This window comes from Haplochromis burtoni, unplaced genomic scaffold (genome assembly GCF_018398535.1).
Source record: "Haplochromis burtoni strain Fernald_Lab_line unplaced genomic scaffold, NCSU_Asbu1 Contig_42, whole genome shotgun sequence".
Classification (NCBI taxonomy): domain Eukaryota; kingdom Metazoa; phylum Chordata; class Actinopteri; order Cichliformes; family Cichlidae; genus Haplochromis; species Haplochromis burtoni.
In genome coordinates, this window is record NW_024582403.1 from 2,452,460 (window position 1) to 2,471,013 (window position 18,554).

Below are 18,554 nucleotides of genomic sequence, written 5' to 3' on the forward strand. Positions count from 1 at the left end.
AAGTTCAGTTAATTGGCTGAAAAGTAATGAGATTTATGTTTAGGTTCAATTCTGAAACCTAGAAAAATGTGCTTTTACTACTAATCTTATTATCAGTTACTTTTCACATTAAGAGTTTCCTGTTAAAATGATACCTCCTAACTGCACCAGCCACCCACCTTCACCCTTAGCTCCCTGGCAAATGAAACTGGCTAAAAGGATCGTAAGGTTTCATATGTCAGATGAGCTGTTAGCAGCTCCACCAAACAAACAAGTCCACAGAATAAATACAGATTTGTGTATCAGAACTTTGTTTTTCCTTCTTTCCTCTCTCATTAATCATCCAGTGGCCCCCCACATTTTTCTTGTGACCTGTTAGACAGGCCTGCCCCCTGGGCTGGCAACCAGTGGAGTACCAGCACCAGCTCCATCTCAGACAGCTGAAGTATGAAATACTTCTTAATGGGGTAAAGACTCATTTTCCACCATTGCATGTAGATTACAGTTCAACAAGACAATATTTAGGAAATAGATTCCCATGAGTTCTCGGTTCTGTCACGAAGAAACATTAAGAAATGCATTTTTATTCTATATTTACTCAAGCTGTTTTGTGTTGTTTTGCTTGTAGTTTACTGTTGTTTATAGCACTCATACTCATCCCTAATTTCTTTTCTTTCCAAGGAGCCAGACTTTTTTGTACGTTTTTAAAGTGTTCAACAGGAGATTGAGGAATTGTTCTCCAGGCTTTCTAAAGTTCTTTCAAAGTTTTTCTTTGGACATTGGCTGCTTTTTTATTCATTTTGAGTCCAGTCTTTGTACTTGAACACTTCCAGAAGAATGGTTTTTGTTTGTTAAGCCACTTAGCACACAGTTGTGTCCTTAAGAAATAGGAAAGAAATCCAGTAGGCCTGACAAAAGGCCTGAGAGATGTATAATCAGGCTACTGTTCACTGAAACATTACCAAAAATGCTTTCAGTGGAAGGGTGTCTGTGAAGAAGCTATTTTTAATGAGGCAAACCGGTACAAAAGAACTGGACTTACAATTGGTGTGATGGAGCAATGAATCCAAATTTTAAACTTTTGGTCCAAATATATTTACAAAGCCTGGCCCTTAATATTCCTGAAGCACTGTGGGATCCTCTTGACAGAGGACAAAACTAAAAGAAAAGAAAATCCACAGAAGAGCTTTGAATGCATTTGAAGAAGCCTAGAGAATTATTCCTGAATACTAACTAATGAAACGAAAGGTTTTCCCAAGAGAGTTTACGCTGAGTTGCTTTATAAAGGTGGTCATACCAAAGATTGGCTTTCAAGCTCATTAGAACTGTACAAACTCTGTTTTTGCCTTATATGCTGTATTTCTGTGTTCGTTTGCACACGATTCAGTAAATCTCTACACCTATTTCACCATTTCCCTAGCATGATATATAAAGAAATGAGTTGTGACTCAATACTTTTCTACAGTACCATGTAGGTAAAGGTAAGATTTTTAAATATGTTTTTAATCTAAGAAATAGTCAATGATTCTCTCTCCTTAAAGATGATAGTTATCATCATGAAAAGGTGCTGGAGTCCTTTCAGAGGCAGATCCTTTAGTTTCTTTAATTTTTTATGCCATAGACAGTCTGGATTTATGTTTCTTATTTGTTGCTGCTCCCTAAATTGTTTTTTTTTTTGTTTTTGTTTTTTTGGCCTACATTTCTTACCCATGTATGATTTTATCTCGCTGACTCTTACAAACAAGTGCTAGTGTCAGTTATGGCTGTTCATTTCTCCAGGCCACTGATGACACTAAAGCTCATTACACCGCCACTTTAATGAAAAGCACAAAAGACAGAGTGGCAACAAGTCTTGTTCCCTGACAGCGATTGGACAGGCATGAAAGGGACGGCTGCTGAGAGCCGAGACATATTTCTACAACGTTTTTCAGTTTGCCTCTGACAGATTTAATACCACGGAGCAAAAAAGAAATGAATCAACATTCCTTTTCACTGACTTTCTACACCCACTCACACATGTGCACCCACACTGGGCATTAGTGAATTAGTATGTGTTGCGCTCTAAAAGTAGTTATAAAACTTACATTTTTCTGAATCGTTGGGAAAATCTTTAAAAACTATTCTTATTTAATTGTGTTTTGTTTTTGGACACATTTCTAGTTAATGTTTGTAGTTTACTAGCTCCAGGAGGTCAGAGGTTAGACGTGTGACGTCATCAGTAAGCGCAGAAAAACAAACAGTGTCTGAGATGTGGGAGCGATGTTTTGCTGATTATATGCTATGCTGCCTGTAAACTCCAAACCTGAACTGAGGAGAATAAAGTTGCAAAAAAAGGAGAATGGAGTCATGTCTCTCTGAGGGTGCAACATATGCACTTCATACATATACACATTACTTCATTTATAAACAGCACAGCAGTTGTAGCATCACTGAAGGCCACAACCTTGAGCTTAGTAATGAGGGATCTTCCTCTACAGCGAATTATAGCCTGATGACACCTCTTTGTGGGTTTCATTACCAAATCAAATCCAGTTTGGAATCCATAAACAGATGTAACAGTGTGTGCACACCTAAGATGCCCGGCAATAATCGCATGAGAAGTGCACATTACATAGCTTGGTGGCCTGGATGCTTTTAACAGAACAGGCAGCGTTCACGTCTATTTTGGCAGCTGTCCTGACACTGAAGGGCATTTCTTGAAGATCAAAGGTAATAAATGAAGCAAAATTACTTTAGTATGGGTGTACAGTATATTAGCTAGAATACCAAGAGGGAAATGTATGTTGTCTATGTTTCTTTAAAGCCATCATCATTTAGTTTTCTGGCACAAGCTGGACTTGGACTTATTCAGCTTATAAAACATTAATATTGATGTTGGCATGTAGTTAAAAACATCATTAAAATTATTTTAGACTCCAGTTTCTGGTAAGGTAATGCGTTTACCCTTACATACTGTTTATATTTCATGCCTTTTCAGTCAGTTTGGACCCTATTAAAGACATTAATCAATGAAATTAATTAATATATTTCAAGTATGGAAATAAATGTCCAAACTGAATGTTAAACTACTGATTTAAAAGGTGTAAATTGCCTGTCAAACATCAATTAATAGATTAATAACTTTACATCTAAGCTAATGGCAGCTCAGATGCCTTTATAATATTTATAGCTCACAATAAATGATTCCGATTTTTTTATTTTTACATTATTTGTTGCATTGCAGGTGCCAATGCACTGTACTCATTCATTCTCTGACCTCTGTTTAACCTCTGTTCCGTATGTGCAGCTTGCATTACCAAAGCTATGCTGTGGTTCTAATTCACTGTTTTGAGATTCTCCAAGGACCGTTCAAAGATCAGCAGGTGACCATGACCGTGTGGTGAAAACACGGACAGTTCTCGTGACAGTGTCAAGGTCCCCCTTGAACTTTGACATCACTGTGCCATAAAAAACTACACTGAGACATGGCACATGAAATCCATCTGAATAGATATATGTATATCAGTATAAAAATGTAAAATACTTTTGGTTTTGTGTGCTTTGGATCACTTCTGGAAAACTCATCCAATTTCAGACTAAAAGAATGACATTTGAGGTATTTTTGCTCCTGTCAAATGAGTCAAGTTTGTCCAATATTCTCTCATAATTTTGGCTTCAATTCTTAATTTCATAAAAAGTCCTGAGAAATACTACTAAAAAAACTTAATGTATTCACCAGCTGGTTGCAACCTAGGTCCGTTTGCTGTTGGGGTTGGGAAGCTGGCATTCACTGGGTTTCTATTAGATCTTATTTACTGAAAACAGCTGCCCACTGAAGCTGGAAACATAGTTAATGAGAACAGATCAGTAGACCTGAAAACCAAAACAATGAATCAGAATAAACCAAAAGATCACATCAAGCTGGCGTAAACGGCGAGTTGTTTGTAATTTTTCAGTTATTTTGTCATTACAAATGATTTTTTTCACATTGCATAGTTATTTGATATTGACGTTATAAAAAGTGCTGATTGGTGCAGCTTTTATCCATCTGGAGCCCTGATCGTTTCATGATTTTATTTTTTTTAAGACAAGCTGTCAGTGCCATTTAAAGTGAAGAAAAGCAAAACACCAGAAATTGAACACTTCTTTGAAATTAGTTCTTTGTTTTTTATTGGACAACAAAAAGCGAATGAGGTAACTGAAACGAAGGTTATGCAAAAGTGCAGCCTGACCACACAAATCAACAACACATCTGAAAAATGTAATTACCAACCTACACCAGTGTGTCTCAGCAGCACACCTCAGTAGAAAGTCAAGCATAAGAATGAAAAAGTATCAGAACATTAAAACATTCCTTAGATTGGCACAATAGAAATCTCACCTTCCTCTGCTGAGCCTCGAGAAAGACATTTGTTTTGCAAAGTAATCAGAAAACAGTGCAATGCTACACCTTTTACAAGTAGACTGACACAAAACTCCTCATGCCATACCCTAAATAGACATGACTCAAACCACAGTTTCTATATATGAATCTTCCTACTGTAGCTCAACAGCACATCTGGCTAATGCATAGCCTGATCTACACAGCTGAGATGTCAACATTAAATCACACCGATAGTCTATAAAATACAAAACAAAAGAATAGATCAGTTGTTTCTTTTCAAAATCAGGAGTGGTCAACATGGGCTCTTGTGGTTCCACATGTTACAATTCTACGAGACAGTCTGTGCCAGGGAAGTCTGGAAGGTTAAGCTCATATTTTTTTTGGATGTCATAGGGTAGGAAGCGTCCGGCCAAGAAATGCTTCCCCGTGAAACTCGTGGCACACTTCTTTGGTGCTGTAAGTGAGATGAGAACTTCTGGGTTTATCCCATCCTGACTTCGCTCTTCTACATCCCAACCTGGAAAAAATGCGTTTAAGGAAAGGAGCTTTTCAATAAATTTGTGCCATTTTCAGCAGTTAGTGTATATGGAGTAGGATGAACTCATAGTGATCTGATTTTAGCGCAAGAGTTATTCTCTAAATGTGCCTCTAGACTTGGAAAACTGAGAGAGCTGCCTGGAGGGTAATTTATCATCGTATTTTTTTGGCCTCAAGACTTATATCTACAGTTTATATTAACACTTACCTGAGGGCACATCCACACTAGCAATGGGAATCTTGATTTGCTTCAGGGTGACCAGAATACCAGAGTATGGCTCCTTTATGTTGGCACAGTCTGCTTCTGGGCCCATCATGGCATCAATCACTAGGTTGTAGGCATCGTTTATAAGCTGCACCTAAACAGAAAATACCTCAGTATGAATAAAATGAGAAGCTTACTTCTTGTACACAATTCACTGGAATCACCTTCCAGTGGTTAAAGGCAAGATTAATCTGTATAGAAGTAAAACATTTACCCGTGTGGGGTTTACAGTCTGTGCAGTTGTTATTATCCGTTGTCATTCCCAGACTGACAGATTATCTCAAACCCAATGTTGTCTCAGAGGATCCAAAATTTTCCGAAATGAAGGGTAAATGTTATGCAGAAGTGTATGAAAAGTGAAATGTGAGCAAAACTTGAAACCAATTAGCAAAAGAAAACAAAGCAAAACAAAGTTAACGAAACCCACAAAGATCCCATATGGGAAACAAACCACTTGGAAACTTGTGATTTCCTCCTTTTGCAGACTTTGAAGGCTGCTTCCTCTACTACCAGAACTGTGAACATCCAGTAGTGTTGCAATCAGTGCTCGGACACTAAAAGACCCCTTTTGCATGTCTGCTACATCAATGCTGTCATTAGATTTTCAGTTTATGAAATATTATGAAGCACAAAATCACAGTAGTGGCTAAAAAGTTTGATTTGATTTTATCATAAACCCATCTGAAAAGATTGTTTAATAAAATGCAACCATTCATTAAACATGAGAAAGATATAGAAGTAAATTACCACCGTCTAAACTGCACTTTTTATTTAATAAAAGTGAACAACAGGGGAGGCTGGAGCCTTTCCCAGGCAGTTTTGTATGATCTGTAATTAACCCAACCGCTATGTCTTTGGAGAACAAAACCAGAGCACCAAAAGGTAACCCACAAAGGTGCAAAGAGAACTTGCAAACTCCATACAGAAAGGCCTCAGTCATATAGCAGTAAGGCAACATCACTAATCACTGCATCACTGTGTTGCATCATCTCCTTCTTGCTGATTAAATAAAAGTCTAGAGAATGCAGCCAATTAGGTTAACATAGCATAAAGGCTTGAAACGAGGGGAAAGTGTTCGGACTCAGTCCAAAGGTTACAAAAAACAAACAACGGAGAAACCTCTATAGCTCAGTAATTAACTGACTATCTCCTGCAACCAGTAAAGACCCAAGGGAGCTAAAGGTCTCAAAAAAAGTTCAGAAATTAAAAAAGAGAGAATTATTGAAAAACTCTTTTTAAATTCAACTTTACACTCAATCTTTTCAGCAGCATGGCTAAAGTTTCTGTAAAATGTGATGTCCTGTAAAGGGATTGCTGACCTCTGTAGGGAGATAGGAGAGGAAAGGGATGTCCATCTTCTCACATTGAACTGTGAAATCCTGATGTAGACTGTGAGAGGAGCGTTTAGGGTGATAGATGGTGGGCTCATACTCCTGAACCAGATGAGGCAGCAGAGACAAAGGGCAAAAAGAAGGGGAGAAAAACACAGAAATGAAGAAAGTTAATTATGTTGGTTTCAGCCAGCACTGACATGATTCAGTTTGGATAGTGTTTCAGTATATTTAGCGTGCGGTACAACTGAAAATATTGTTGACTGGTGATCAGAAGTAGTGGTTTCTGCAGTCTGCTTTCTGAATGAATACTACCCTCAGGAAGTGGAAGACATGTAGAGTAGAAATCCAGACCCCTGCATTCTGAAAGGTCTGTGATGCTCTGCAGGAAGCATCTGTGATCCATGACCTTTTCACAGTCACAAACACAAATCTTAAAACCCGGGAACAGAAGTGTAGTCTGTAGTGTCAGTGTCTGACTGAGTGTGTTTGTAAGTTCATCAAGTTAATTTTTATGTTAAGCATCATTAGAGTAATAAGACACATGCATACATGTGTGGTATGTATTGTTCAGTCACTACTGACAATCTAATCTAATCGCTTTCAAAAGAAAGCATATTACTCCCAGGGATAATTTTAATTTAAGTAATATTTTAAATTGACTTTTTATCTATAGTCAGTGGCCGCTTTAATAGGTGCAATTATCTGTTAACACAAATATCCACTCAGCCAATCACGTGGCACTGAGTCAATGCATTTATGCATGTAGGCAAGCCGACCCACTAAAGTTCAAACCAATCATCAGAATATGGAAAATGGTGATTTAAGTGACTTTGACTGTGGCGTGGTTGGTGGTGTCAGATGGGCTGCTGATCTACTAGGGATCATTTGCAGGAGATTTGCATCATGGATCTGTGGACAACAAATCTACATCAACTGTGTGATATTGTCCTGCCAATATGGACTCTGAGGAATGTTTACCACCACCTTGTTGTTGTGCCACACACAAAAAAAAAGGTAGTTCAAAAATCAAAAGGGATCCAAACCAACACTAGCAAGGTGTACCTAATAAAGTGGCTGCTGAGTTTTTTGTTTTTTGTTTTTTGTTTTTTTAAGTTAAGATATTGGTGAATTTATTCAAATTATTAAAATAGTAGTTTCCTCGTGTGTGGAATCATCCCCTTTCTCAAAAACACTGTCTCCTCCTGTGCCTTTTATATACCAACTGAACTATTAAATGTTGATACATTTTTAGAGTAAGAATGAGTAAATTAATAAGTAAAAGTATGTTTTTAAATCTGTTTTAGCTGAGGCTATCCTACAAAGGAGGTGATCTGTCAAGTTAAATCACCATTATAAATCACCATTATCATCAATCACTGCTATCATCACCACAGACCAGAGAGCAGAGAAGAATACAATCCAGTGCCTGCGTCTCTCCTGGGGTTAGCCAGCGCCACTGGGGTGGCCTTGACCTCATCAGCAGTTAGGCCATCAAAATGTGTGAAAGTAAGGGAGAGTGCGAAATGACTGTCAGTGTCATTGAGCTTGAAGAGAAATGAGCCGTGAGACAGAAACAAGCACACAGCATAAAAAGGGTCTTTCTCCAGTTAATGCTCAGTTCTAACAGGGTTACACTTGCTCTCCCTGAGGGATCACGGTGTCTTGTAGTACTCTGTTTTTACATGCAGCCCATTAGCAACAAAGGAAAGAGGTCTGCAGAACACAGGACACTCAAATCTTTAAAAGGATACTTGCTATCCTCATTTCCTTACAGTTCCAGGGACCTGTTGTACAGATTGTAACGGTCATTTATGCAGCTGGTCAGCTTATTGTTAATTCTTCTTTCTTTCATTACCCCAAACCCTAAAAACACCCCACCTATCTAATGATTGGCTGCCACCTGGTTCGCCTGGCTTGTGAAAAAACAACCCAGTTCTTGTAAGCCTCCACTTTAGGCCAGACAGAGCTAAACATATAAGAAATCTGTGGTGAGCTAACATCAGCCCACACAAGAGAAGAGGAAATCTTTGGTAAACAAAACAAGCATTCACAGCGGTCTTCAGCTTGGATAGATTGCTTTAACACGCACTGACCTCATTTTGATGAACAGTAAAGACTGTAATAGGTATATATGTTAGAAGCATAACATGTCCCCTTTAATAAAAATTTTAAAAAAAAAGTAGAAAATTTAAAAAAAGTAGACCTGCAAAAACTTCAAAGAAATGTCTCAAATGTTACTTTGAATGTTAAATTTACCTGAACTGTAATTGCCCAGAGTTAATAAAGGCAACAGAACTGCTAAGCAAAATAGTAGTTTGTATTTTAGTTTACTGTAACTAATGGCACAAGTTTCCATGCAGTGAATGCCTCAGAGCATATGAACTGAGACAAACCTAACTTGATGTCCACCTGTTTTAATATGAGCAGTGCACCAGAACTAATGACCACTGTAGTTGTTGTTTATCCTCATCAAATACTGGCTTTGGTCAAGGAATATTTGTGCTCTCAGGTATGTGGCATTGCGGAAAATATTAAAGAATCCATAACAGATTCAGACACAACCTGTTTTTGTTAACATGGCTGTCTTGGAGTGACGTGGGAAGCAAGCTGGACTGTTCTCCTGCAAATGATCATTCATTTCTCTGCTCTGTCTAATCACATTCACAGCTCTGCATCAGAGTTTGTGGCTGTGCATGAGTGTCTGTGTGTGTATGTATTAAAATGTGTGTCTCGTGTGTATACTTGCATGTCATCCTGCTGACAGGGATCACATCACACCATGAAAAACATACAGTCTTAAACCGAGAGAGCGCTTCACAGTCCAAAGAAAGTATTCGAGTTTCTCAAGTTAGAGCAAGCTCAGACAAGTGTGGTCCCAGATCAGGCTGGTGCAGTGTGCAGACTCTTTAAAAATAATAATAATAAAATTTTATTTATGCAGCACTTTTCAATACGAAGTAAATGTTTCACTTTGGGGAAAAGGGGAAAAAATATACCAGAAATTATGGACACAGAAGGTAAAAACATTAGGGGAAAAAAGGATACACAAGCAGACATAATAATACCCCACACCCAATATACTTAAAGCAGGGAATCAATACCCAAATCCTTAAGTTAAGTTACAGAAACATTTCTTATTCATTTCTGGAATTACAGGGCAAACTATATCTTCTCAAAGCTAACCTCTGGCCTTGTTCTTGGCCTTGAGAAAAAAAGACAGAGTGGGAGGTGAAGGAAGATAGAGATTGGGCTCCTTAAATAAAGAAAACATGGTTTTAATCAGAACTATCGATGTGCTGTAACTCTAGTAAGTCAGACACATATGGTAAAGTGTATAGATGCATTCCATTCAAGCCAAAGATCCCAAAAACACATATCCAAAATTTCCCTTGTAATAAAATCATAGACCGGGACTGACCACAGCACCATGTACTCAGAATAAAGGATGTTCAAAGCTGTGATCTGCAGCGGGGTCAGTGAAGATGGATAGCTCCTTGAAGAATAATTTGTAATGTCAGTCAGTATGTGGCCTAAGCTGCAGACATCATGGTCATGACATCACATCGTGGCTGCGGAAGCAAGGCGCAAGACGGCTTTAACGAGAGTAACAATACAATGATATCATGACTGTCTGAGAGCTCTTGCAGGGAGGGTAATGGGATAACTGCTTGCAGCCATTTACAGGAGCTGAAATGAAATTCTGTAAAGTGCTGTGGGCCTGTATATGGGATCCCCTGTTAGTCATGATGTAATCATTTGCAAGATTAGCTTTTTGTATTGTCTGAATGGCTCAGTAAGTTCCCTAATGTCCCAAACATGTCATGTTGCTGAATATAACTCCTGCCTTAGTGTACCTCCTAGGTTACTTACAAACATGCGCAGGTGTCGGGCACACACCAGCCCAATAGAACCATTTTGATCTGGACCACAGATCACCAGCACTGTTGGCTGCTTCTTTGTTAAAGAGCCAAGAGGGTAGGCCTGGTGGAGAGACAATAAAACAAAGAGAGAGAGAGAAAGCATTAGAAATAGATTATGAGCTGATGATTGAGGGAAAGCACCGCAATAAGACGAGGTGGATAGAAGAGGTTATTGATAGAGAACAATAGCGACAGGGAGAGGAAGATAAATTCTTGGCAATATTCTTTATCATCCCTCCAACTTAGGCTTCTTATTCAGTCCAGGTTATCCGATCCTCACCTCAGCCTCTCCATCATACTCTGAGTGCCTGGGATGCCAGACGAGGGTGGAAATGGCACCGGCTCCCCTGTCTCTTGTGTCTATGAGAAAAGGTCCAATCTCATTAAAATAACTACAGTGGAAAAAATCCCAGTGTCCTCACCACGGGATGCTTCCATATATATATTTATATATAACACACTTTCTGTCTGCATCCTGGTTACAGCGAGCTGCTGGCATCTGTCTCTTTTACTGGCCGGACATTCCCTTGTAAATCACCCTGCACCTTCTTAAACGAGACAGGTATTCGCCTGCAGAACTGTCATCATGATTGGTTAATCTTCCATCTCCACATAAACAGAAGTGCTGTGTGACTGTGTGAGTGAGTGTTTGTGTCTGTGTGTATGCACTCCCTGTCTGTGGTTTCTTTTCCCACAGATTATTCACAGCGTCAAAATCAATGCCACAATATACAGACTGTTAGCTACTGCTAACAATGTTAGGTGGGGGTATTGAAGAGTTTCTGCATTGTGGCATTACACAGGAATTATTATTCATTATTATAAAGGTTACAGCATGATTTCATGACCCAGAACAAGCTGAATATGAGGAACATTTGAGTTCATGTCCTGTCCAATTAGAGCCCAATAAATGTGTGTCAGAACACAATTTGTTAGCCAAGTTTTATCACTGCGATAAATAGTTTATGACTATAGTTCATAGTAATGTTCAGATCATAACCTACAAATTACAGTTCAAGTGTTTCATAATTACAGGGCACATATAAAGTGATGTATTAATAGAACGGATAGATGCTGTAAAATAAGAGTTATATTAGAATAAGTATAGCTAATCAGAATCAGAATCAGAATCAGAATACTTTATTGATCCCTGGTGGAAATTATTTTTTGTTACAGTGCTCCATTTTAAACCAACATTAAGACAAGACAGACAATACACTAACTAAGAATAGTACAATATATACATATATATACATACATACATACATAAGTCACTCTAAATAAATAGTTGGAAAATAAACCAATTATTACTGGGTGTAGTGATACAGTGATAACTCAACCTATTATTATTAAAAGGCAGTTCTTTAAATATATATCTGTAAAATGCTGTGTCATCTAATAATTTTACCATTACTGTACCATAATTACACCTTTATACACCATAATGTACTCATAGGCTTACTCTTTTAGAGTTTTCTCTCTACCTTGTATTTGAGAAACAATTATACCATAAGTTTTTGGCTCCCTGTGAATATTTTATTGCACCCTACAATTATTTATTGTTATCATGAAAGATCAACCTTTTTGCCGTGATGGGCCTCCAAACATTGGAGATGAACTTCAAGTAGGCCAAAATTCTTCCACTGTGCATAAAACCCATTTAGTTCCACTCTCACTAATGTATTCCAGACAGGAGAAAGTTCAAATGGAGAGACAGGCAGTTCTCCACATTGGATAATTGGATACAACAAGACTCAGAGTGCATTAGGTAGAGCGATGAATCCAGGAGAAGAGAGACAGCAGCCATTATCTCTATCGTAACAGCTCGACTGAGAAATCATAACACAGGATCAATGAGATGGAGGACAGGCTGTTACAGTTGCTGAGGGCCACACAGTTCATATTAACAAGAAGAAAGAAGGTAATGATTGATAGGATTAAAAGGTAGAGGAGAGCAAAGTCAGCCAGTGTCTTGTGTCTCCTTATTTAATGAGATGAACCAACTGGTATTTGTATGCAAGTTGTACTACATAGAGTTAAAATACAACTCTGCAGTTTCTCTCAGATATACCAAGAGTGTTTTAGTTTTCCTGGATCTCTGTTGTAGTTTTTGAGCCCACAACTCGGCCCTTTCCCAAGCTGCAGCAGGCAGCTATATTCAGGAAACCTACTGTTTGCTACTTGCTTCGTGTCAAGTGTCAAGCAGACAAAGTTAGCTCCCAACATATAAACTGTGTAGCGTTTATGAAGGTAAATTGTTTGTAACAAGGGAAACCGAGCTTATACTTAAAGTGGTGGTGAGAACTACAACAGCATATGAATGCCTCCTCCAAATGGCCAAAAACACAATAATCATAAATCACAGATTTTTAAATGGATTTCCTGCGTGGAACAAAACCAGCCAGCCCATAATAACTTGGCCATCCTGTGTCTTCCTCACGCTACACAGCTCTCTTTTTCTGCTTGTTTTAACAAATTCACATGAGAAGGTTTAATGACATTTTTCTATAAATGTTGAGGACCATCGGGAGGCTCAATCTTGCTTCTGGTGAAACCATTAGAGATACTCTCTTGACGGTGAGCAGCTATAAAGGGATCAGGCCAGATCAATTCAGGCAGGGAATTTTGCATTATGAAAAATGTGTGTAATCTTACCGAGAATGCTTAATATTCCACAATATGTGATACTAAAAAGTAATAAATGAAAGAAATTAGGAAGAGAAGGGACACAAAGCATGCTGTATCGTGAGGTCAGTACTGCTGATTGTGTTTTTTTATTAGTTTAGAACGAAAAATGAGGTTCTGTTAGAGCAATTTTCCCATAAATATGAAATTTCACAACTACTTTAATTATCATATTAAATCAAGCTTCCCAGTCTGACCCAATATTTGAGTGTTTCTGATGGATTTTGAATGAATTTATAGGCAGCTATGATGATAGCTGTGCTTCTTTGTTTAAAGCGTCTAAATACTTTGGTACAAGTCTAAATAAACATCTGTAACAAATGTACATTTTAAGGTTTCGGTAAACTTTTGATACTAAACAAAGGGGCAAACTTGGAACGAAAGGTCACAAGAGTAGCTAAGCGATTTTACGACCCCCCGTCCCCCCCTCCCATGCTCACACAAACACACACCAAATATAGAAAATATACCCGTCTTGATTGTAATAACGTCTCTAAGGGTATACTGCTTTGGATTAAATGTAAAAGGCACATGAGCCTTCACCTCCAATCAACCTGAAACACACACTGAGCCTGAGAAAACATTGTCAGGCTCCTAAAAACACAAATATACTCACATATCCAGAAAATGTTACCTTTAATATTTGTACTAGAAGACCAAACCAAAGTCCAGGGGCTACTCCAAACTATAGCCTAGACTAATTTATTGCTGTGTGGCAACAAAAATGTCTCCTGTCTCCACTCAGGTGTTGAAAAGTCTCAGACTGATACAGAAAGAGGCACACACACACGCAGACACACACAGTCTGGACCTGGTGGTTGCTGCTGTTGGAACAGTAAGGGGATTACTTACAGAAAACCTATAATCTATCTGGCAAGGTGTAGGTGTGTGTGTGAGGAAGCATATGCCTGTTTGTGTGGTATACTTGGAAGCCAGCAGCAGTAGGCCAGCAAGGTAATCACTAAAATCAGACTGTCTGCATCTCCTTCGACTGTAATTTTCTTTAAATAGCAGTGATGTCATGTACGCGGTAGCGTGCTGCTGGCGGCTGTGGGCAGCAGTGAGACACCCCATCCAGACCATGTTTGTCTAGTATGGCTTTGCTGTTGGGGGGCTGGTGGTGGAGGGCCAGGCACAGGGCCAGTGACAGCTAATGGTAATAGTCGGGAAGTGGATGTGGTGGGTTTAATCACACACTATGAGGGGAGAATACTGAACCTCCACCTCTGACTGATGTTGCCACTCTGCCACTCAGCATTCACTTTTCTTGTTCCCGCTTCTGTTCTTTTCTTGTTTTGAAGGGGGATATCAAAGGTGTCTCACTGAGGTAATGTTGCCTCTTGTAAGCATAATGCCCCACTTTATGGATGTGTAACTTCCTGTAAACTACTCTTTTGTGCTTTTGCTTGTTTTTTTTTTTATTTCCTTTTGTCTCTCTATTCTTGTTTCTTTTTCTTGTCATCCTTCCTCCTGACAGCAAAGCAGGGTTTCATATGTCTTGTAGCTCAGACTCTTATTCATCAGCCTGCTGAAGAGCCCACTGAGGAAACCAGCGTGGCATTAAACCAAGTCAGCGGTCTGGTCAAAGGGAACCACATGTGTTCCTAACAGCTCTCAACCGACACACACATACACACTCTTCGCTTGACAGAGTCCAGATCACAGCACGAAGAAACTGCAGTCGCACCAGAGCTGAAAAGTTGCGGTTCTGGACCGGCGTGGTTTGGTAAACGGAGCAGTGCCACTGGGTGAGCTCAGGTGTTGTGCCACCCGAGGTGAGCTGCTCACATTTTTGGAAGCAAATGTCACAGAAACTTGGAACATTTCCTCCACACAGTAATCAAACATTTTCTATGAATGTTCATGCAAAATATGAAATTGTAAGACGCACAACTGTGACTTTCTGCCCCCTCGTACAATCACGAGTTTTGCTGTGATTACTGAGGCTCAGAGGGACAGAACGTGAGGAGGATGGGCTGAAATCTGTGACCTTTAGAAATGGTTTGCTGGAGAGACACAGCAGAGGTTATTAAACTGGGTTGCTGAGGCCGCAGTTGTCTGATGTCATTGGATGTGAGCTTTAAACTGCAGTTTTGGATTGGATTATTTTTCTCAATGTCATGATCCTGGGCCATGTTGGCCCAGCATTCCTAGTTTTTGTGTGTTTTGTATTTTGTTCTTTATTTATGCCTTGGTTCCTAGGTGGTTCTGTTAAGATGTTCCTTATTTGATTTCCCCTTGTGACTTTACCCCCTGTGTGCCCCTCTGTGTATCTGTGAGCCCTCGTCTCCCCTCCTTGTGTTTTATTCCATGTTTTCCCCATCCCGTTATGTCTGTGCTCTCCCCGTGTTCGCTCTCTCCTCCTGTCTGCACCTCTGTGTACTTCCTGTTTTACTTTGACAGTCTCCCGTCAGTGTTGCGTTGATGCCTGCCGTTTCTCGTTATGATTATCAGTGTCACCTGTGTTCCCCGTGTGCTCCTACTTCCCTCGTTAACCCTCTGTGTATTTATGTACGCGTCTCTCTCACTTCTGTGTCGCGTTCTCCCTCATTCATGGCCATGTGTTTCTCTCTGTACTGTAATAGTTGCCCAGTTTAGTTTGTATGGTTTTGCTCTCACAATAAAGCTGTGAATTTTGAGTTCATTCGTGCCTCTGTGAGTTTGCGATTGGGTCCTCATCCTGCCTGCACACAGCCGCAATATGACACTCAAAAAGTTCTGTAATTGGAAAAATTTGCATGACATACTTTGGTTTGAACAGTTTTACGGGGGGAAAAAAAGTGTGAATTTGAAGAAAAACTTTCTCAAAGAAAGTTTTAATTGGATTTGAGCTAATCCCTGCAAAACTCGTGAGGAGAAAGAAAAAAACAGCTTTGACACTTTTAAATGGTCATTAAATGTTTGCAGTTTTGCCATTTTCACTAAAGTGCAAAGAAAACACCCATATTAAATAAAAATTGAACAATAAGATTGAAATGCTAGTTATATGGAACAGATTGTAGGTGCTGCTAAAACGCAGGAAATTTTAAATACAACACACACAAAATTTCCACAGTTAATAACCACTGCCCTGTGTTTGATCCCTCTGGTGTAATGGTCCAAAGAAATAAGCTTTTTGAAAGCACAACAGCAGATTAAATGTTAATTTCACATTAAAAAGAGAACTGCAAAAACAACTGACTGGAAATATGTTTCTTGTCACCGCTTTCATTCACAACAATAAATTAAGATAGACTGGATGGATCCACACCCACGGAAATTTGGATGCTTAGTCTGATTGAGACGGCTGGATAGCGATAGATGGCTCATGCTGTTGTTTTGACTTATACTTCTAGTAAAGTGAAGGCAACAAGCAATGAGGGGGGAAAAAGGAAGAAAAATGCAGTGTTTCAAACCTTTCAAATCTATGCTTTCTTTTGAGTGTGTGCAGACTTTGAGAGTGCATGAGTGCATTTGCAAGCACAGCCACTGGAAGTACAAAGAATATCTTGCTGTTAGAGAAACTCATAATAACAGGCAAAAAAACTGAGTGGGTCCCACTGTGGATTTTTCATCCTGAATAGTTAATGTCATGGTTGTCCTGCAGAAAGGAAGTGACCACCACATTATATGTTCATGAGTATTGAAGTGTCAGCCATGTTCAATTTGAGACACTATCACCTGAAATTCACAGATGCAGTGCACTCATGTGTGAGTAATGCATGCATACACTAATGTAATTTACGTAGCAGTTTTCTAGTCAGTGAATGCACTTAAGATTATAAGTCACCATATGTTCACACAGCACTTTGTCTACAGTCAATTTAGAATTACCAGTCCGTCTCGCCCAGGCACAGGCAATGATGGTGGAGTGATGGGCTAGGCAGGTAAGTAACAAGTCGGCTGAAGTGGCTGAACTGAGAATTAGTTGTATATAAAAAGAGAAACAGAACAACACAGTTTATCTAAAAGATGGGAGATACACTAACCTTAGTGATGGCGAGGGCGCATGCTTGTCCCCAGATCTCTATCAGCTGCTGTTGTCCAAACCTGTAGTCCCTCAGTAGTTCTGTCTCTATAGCTGCTGCCTCCCCTTTACTGCCAGACACAAATACAGACATGCTGTAAGCAACATAAGTTTATCATCAGTAAAAGCATCTGCAGCGTGTAGGTGAGGCTGTTTAGAGAGAAGACCATGCTAGATATGTAGCACATGTGGCATTTTGTCAGTGGCTTGCAATAAGAAATGCTTTACATTTTATCACTTGTAGCAAATTAAGCTTAACTAGCTCAAATACATTGAAATGTGTATATTTTTTCCTGTCTTGAATCCCAGTGAGGTTGTTTTTTCTGTTTCCACTTTAGATAGTAAGTTTTGTTCTGTTTTTGTTTATTGGGGCAAATAAACCCCATGTTGAACAGAATAATTCAAAAGAGCCTGTGTGCATGTGGTGTGTGTGTGTGGTGTGTGTGTGTGCTTGTGTGTTAAAATAGACTAAAAGAAGACACAGCAAAATTGGTGTATTTACATGTGGCTGTGGGCAAATGGCATGACCTGTTACTGAGAGAATGAAGACCAAGTAAAACCATTAAGTCTGTAATCTACATTTGAGATCTGAGTCTTTAAAATAGGATACATCTCTATTACTCTACAGACACCTGGTGGTCCTCTGCAGTACTGCAATTCAAAAATAAAACCGAAATTTGTGAAACATTTACTTTATCTTTAACAGATGGATGTATTAATTGTTCCAGATTCCTGAATGTAGGAATGCTCTACAGTAGAGTACAGTAGAGGCTCCAGTTTTTGGAGGAACTAGAACGACTTAAACCATTTTAGTAATGTGATTGTAATGTGACTGACTGATGCATGTGTATGGGCATTTCTTCTCGTTACATCATTTGTGCTACTTTTCATTACATCATGTGTCGACACAAAAACACCCCACATCGGGAACATGGAAGAAAATAGACCACAGCTAACACTGATATCTACTATACTCCAAGTTTAACTATATAAATCCAGGAATCTTAATAATCATACAGATTACTAAGTTGTCCCAATGAAAAGGAAGGACAATATACATTAAGAAAAAAAATCTGTATTTTTGTATCTAAACACTCAATCATTAGTGTAACTGTAATGGAATTATTTTAGTGCTATTCAGCTGTAGTTCTATTCATTTTCCAGGAACAAACTCAAGCACAAGCAAGATAAAGATTATTATTGTTCTGAACCATTACAGTGAAGGCCTGTTTCTGAATCCCTGGGTTCTTCTCTGATCTTGCAGCAATGTGTGCGTTTTATTGATGTCTATGAAGAAAACAGTGGACACACATAAACTCATTCTGGGTCATCTGTCTCTGTTCTCTGCGGCTTGTAGTGTAACTAATGCTAAACCTGCTTTTGTTCCATTTAGATTTTTATAAGACACAGCAGTTTGTGTGTGTGTGTGTGTGTGTGTCAGTGTATCCAAGTGGGGCTCCTGGCA

General features: G+C 39.1%; 1 protein-coding gene across 1 annotated transcript in view; it reads right to left on the reverse strand.

The window, feature by feature from the left end:
* Positions 1 to 4,101: 4,101 nt before the first annotated feature.
* The window catches only part of yjefn3 (YjeF N-terminal domain containing 3), a 48,607-nt gene continuing 34,154 nt past the window's right edge, over positions 4,102 to 18,554 (reverse strand). Inside the window, exons 2-6 of the mRNA XM_005920714.3 lie at positions 17,052 to 17,160; positions 10,349 to 10,459; positions 6,464 to 6,577; positions 5,088 to 5,238; positions 4,102 to 4,859 (exon numbers count right to left, since the gene is read on the reverse strand). Coding sequence (XP_005920776.1) covers positions 4,663 to 4,859; positions 5,088 to 5,238; positions 6,464 to 6,577; positions 10,349 to 10,459; positions 17,052 to 17,160 — 682 coding nt within the window. The 3' untranslated portion in view covers positions 4,102 to 4,662. The remainder of the gene's footprint in view (positions 4,860 to 5,087; positions 5,239 to 6,463; positions 6,578 to 10,348; positions 10,460 to 17,051; positions 17,161 to 18,554) is intronic.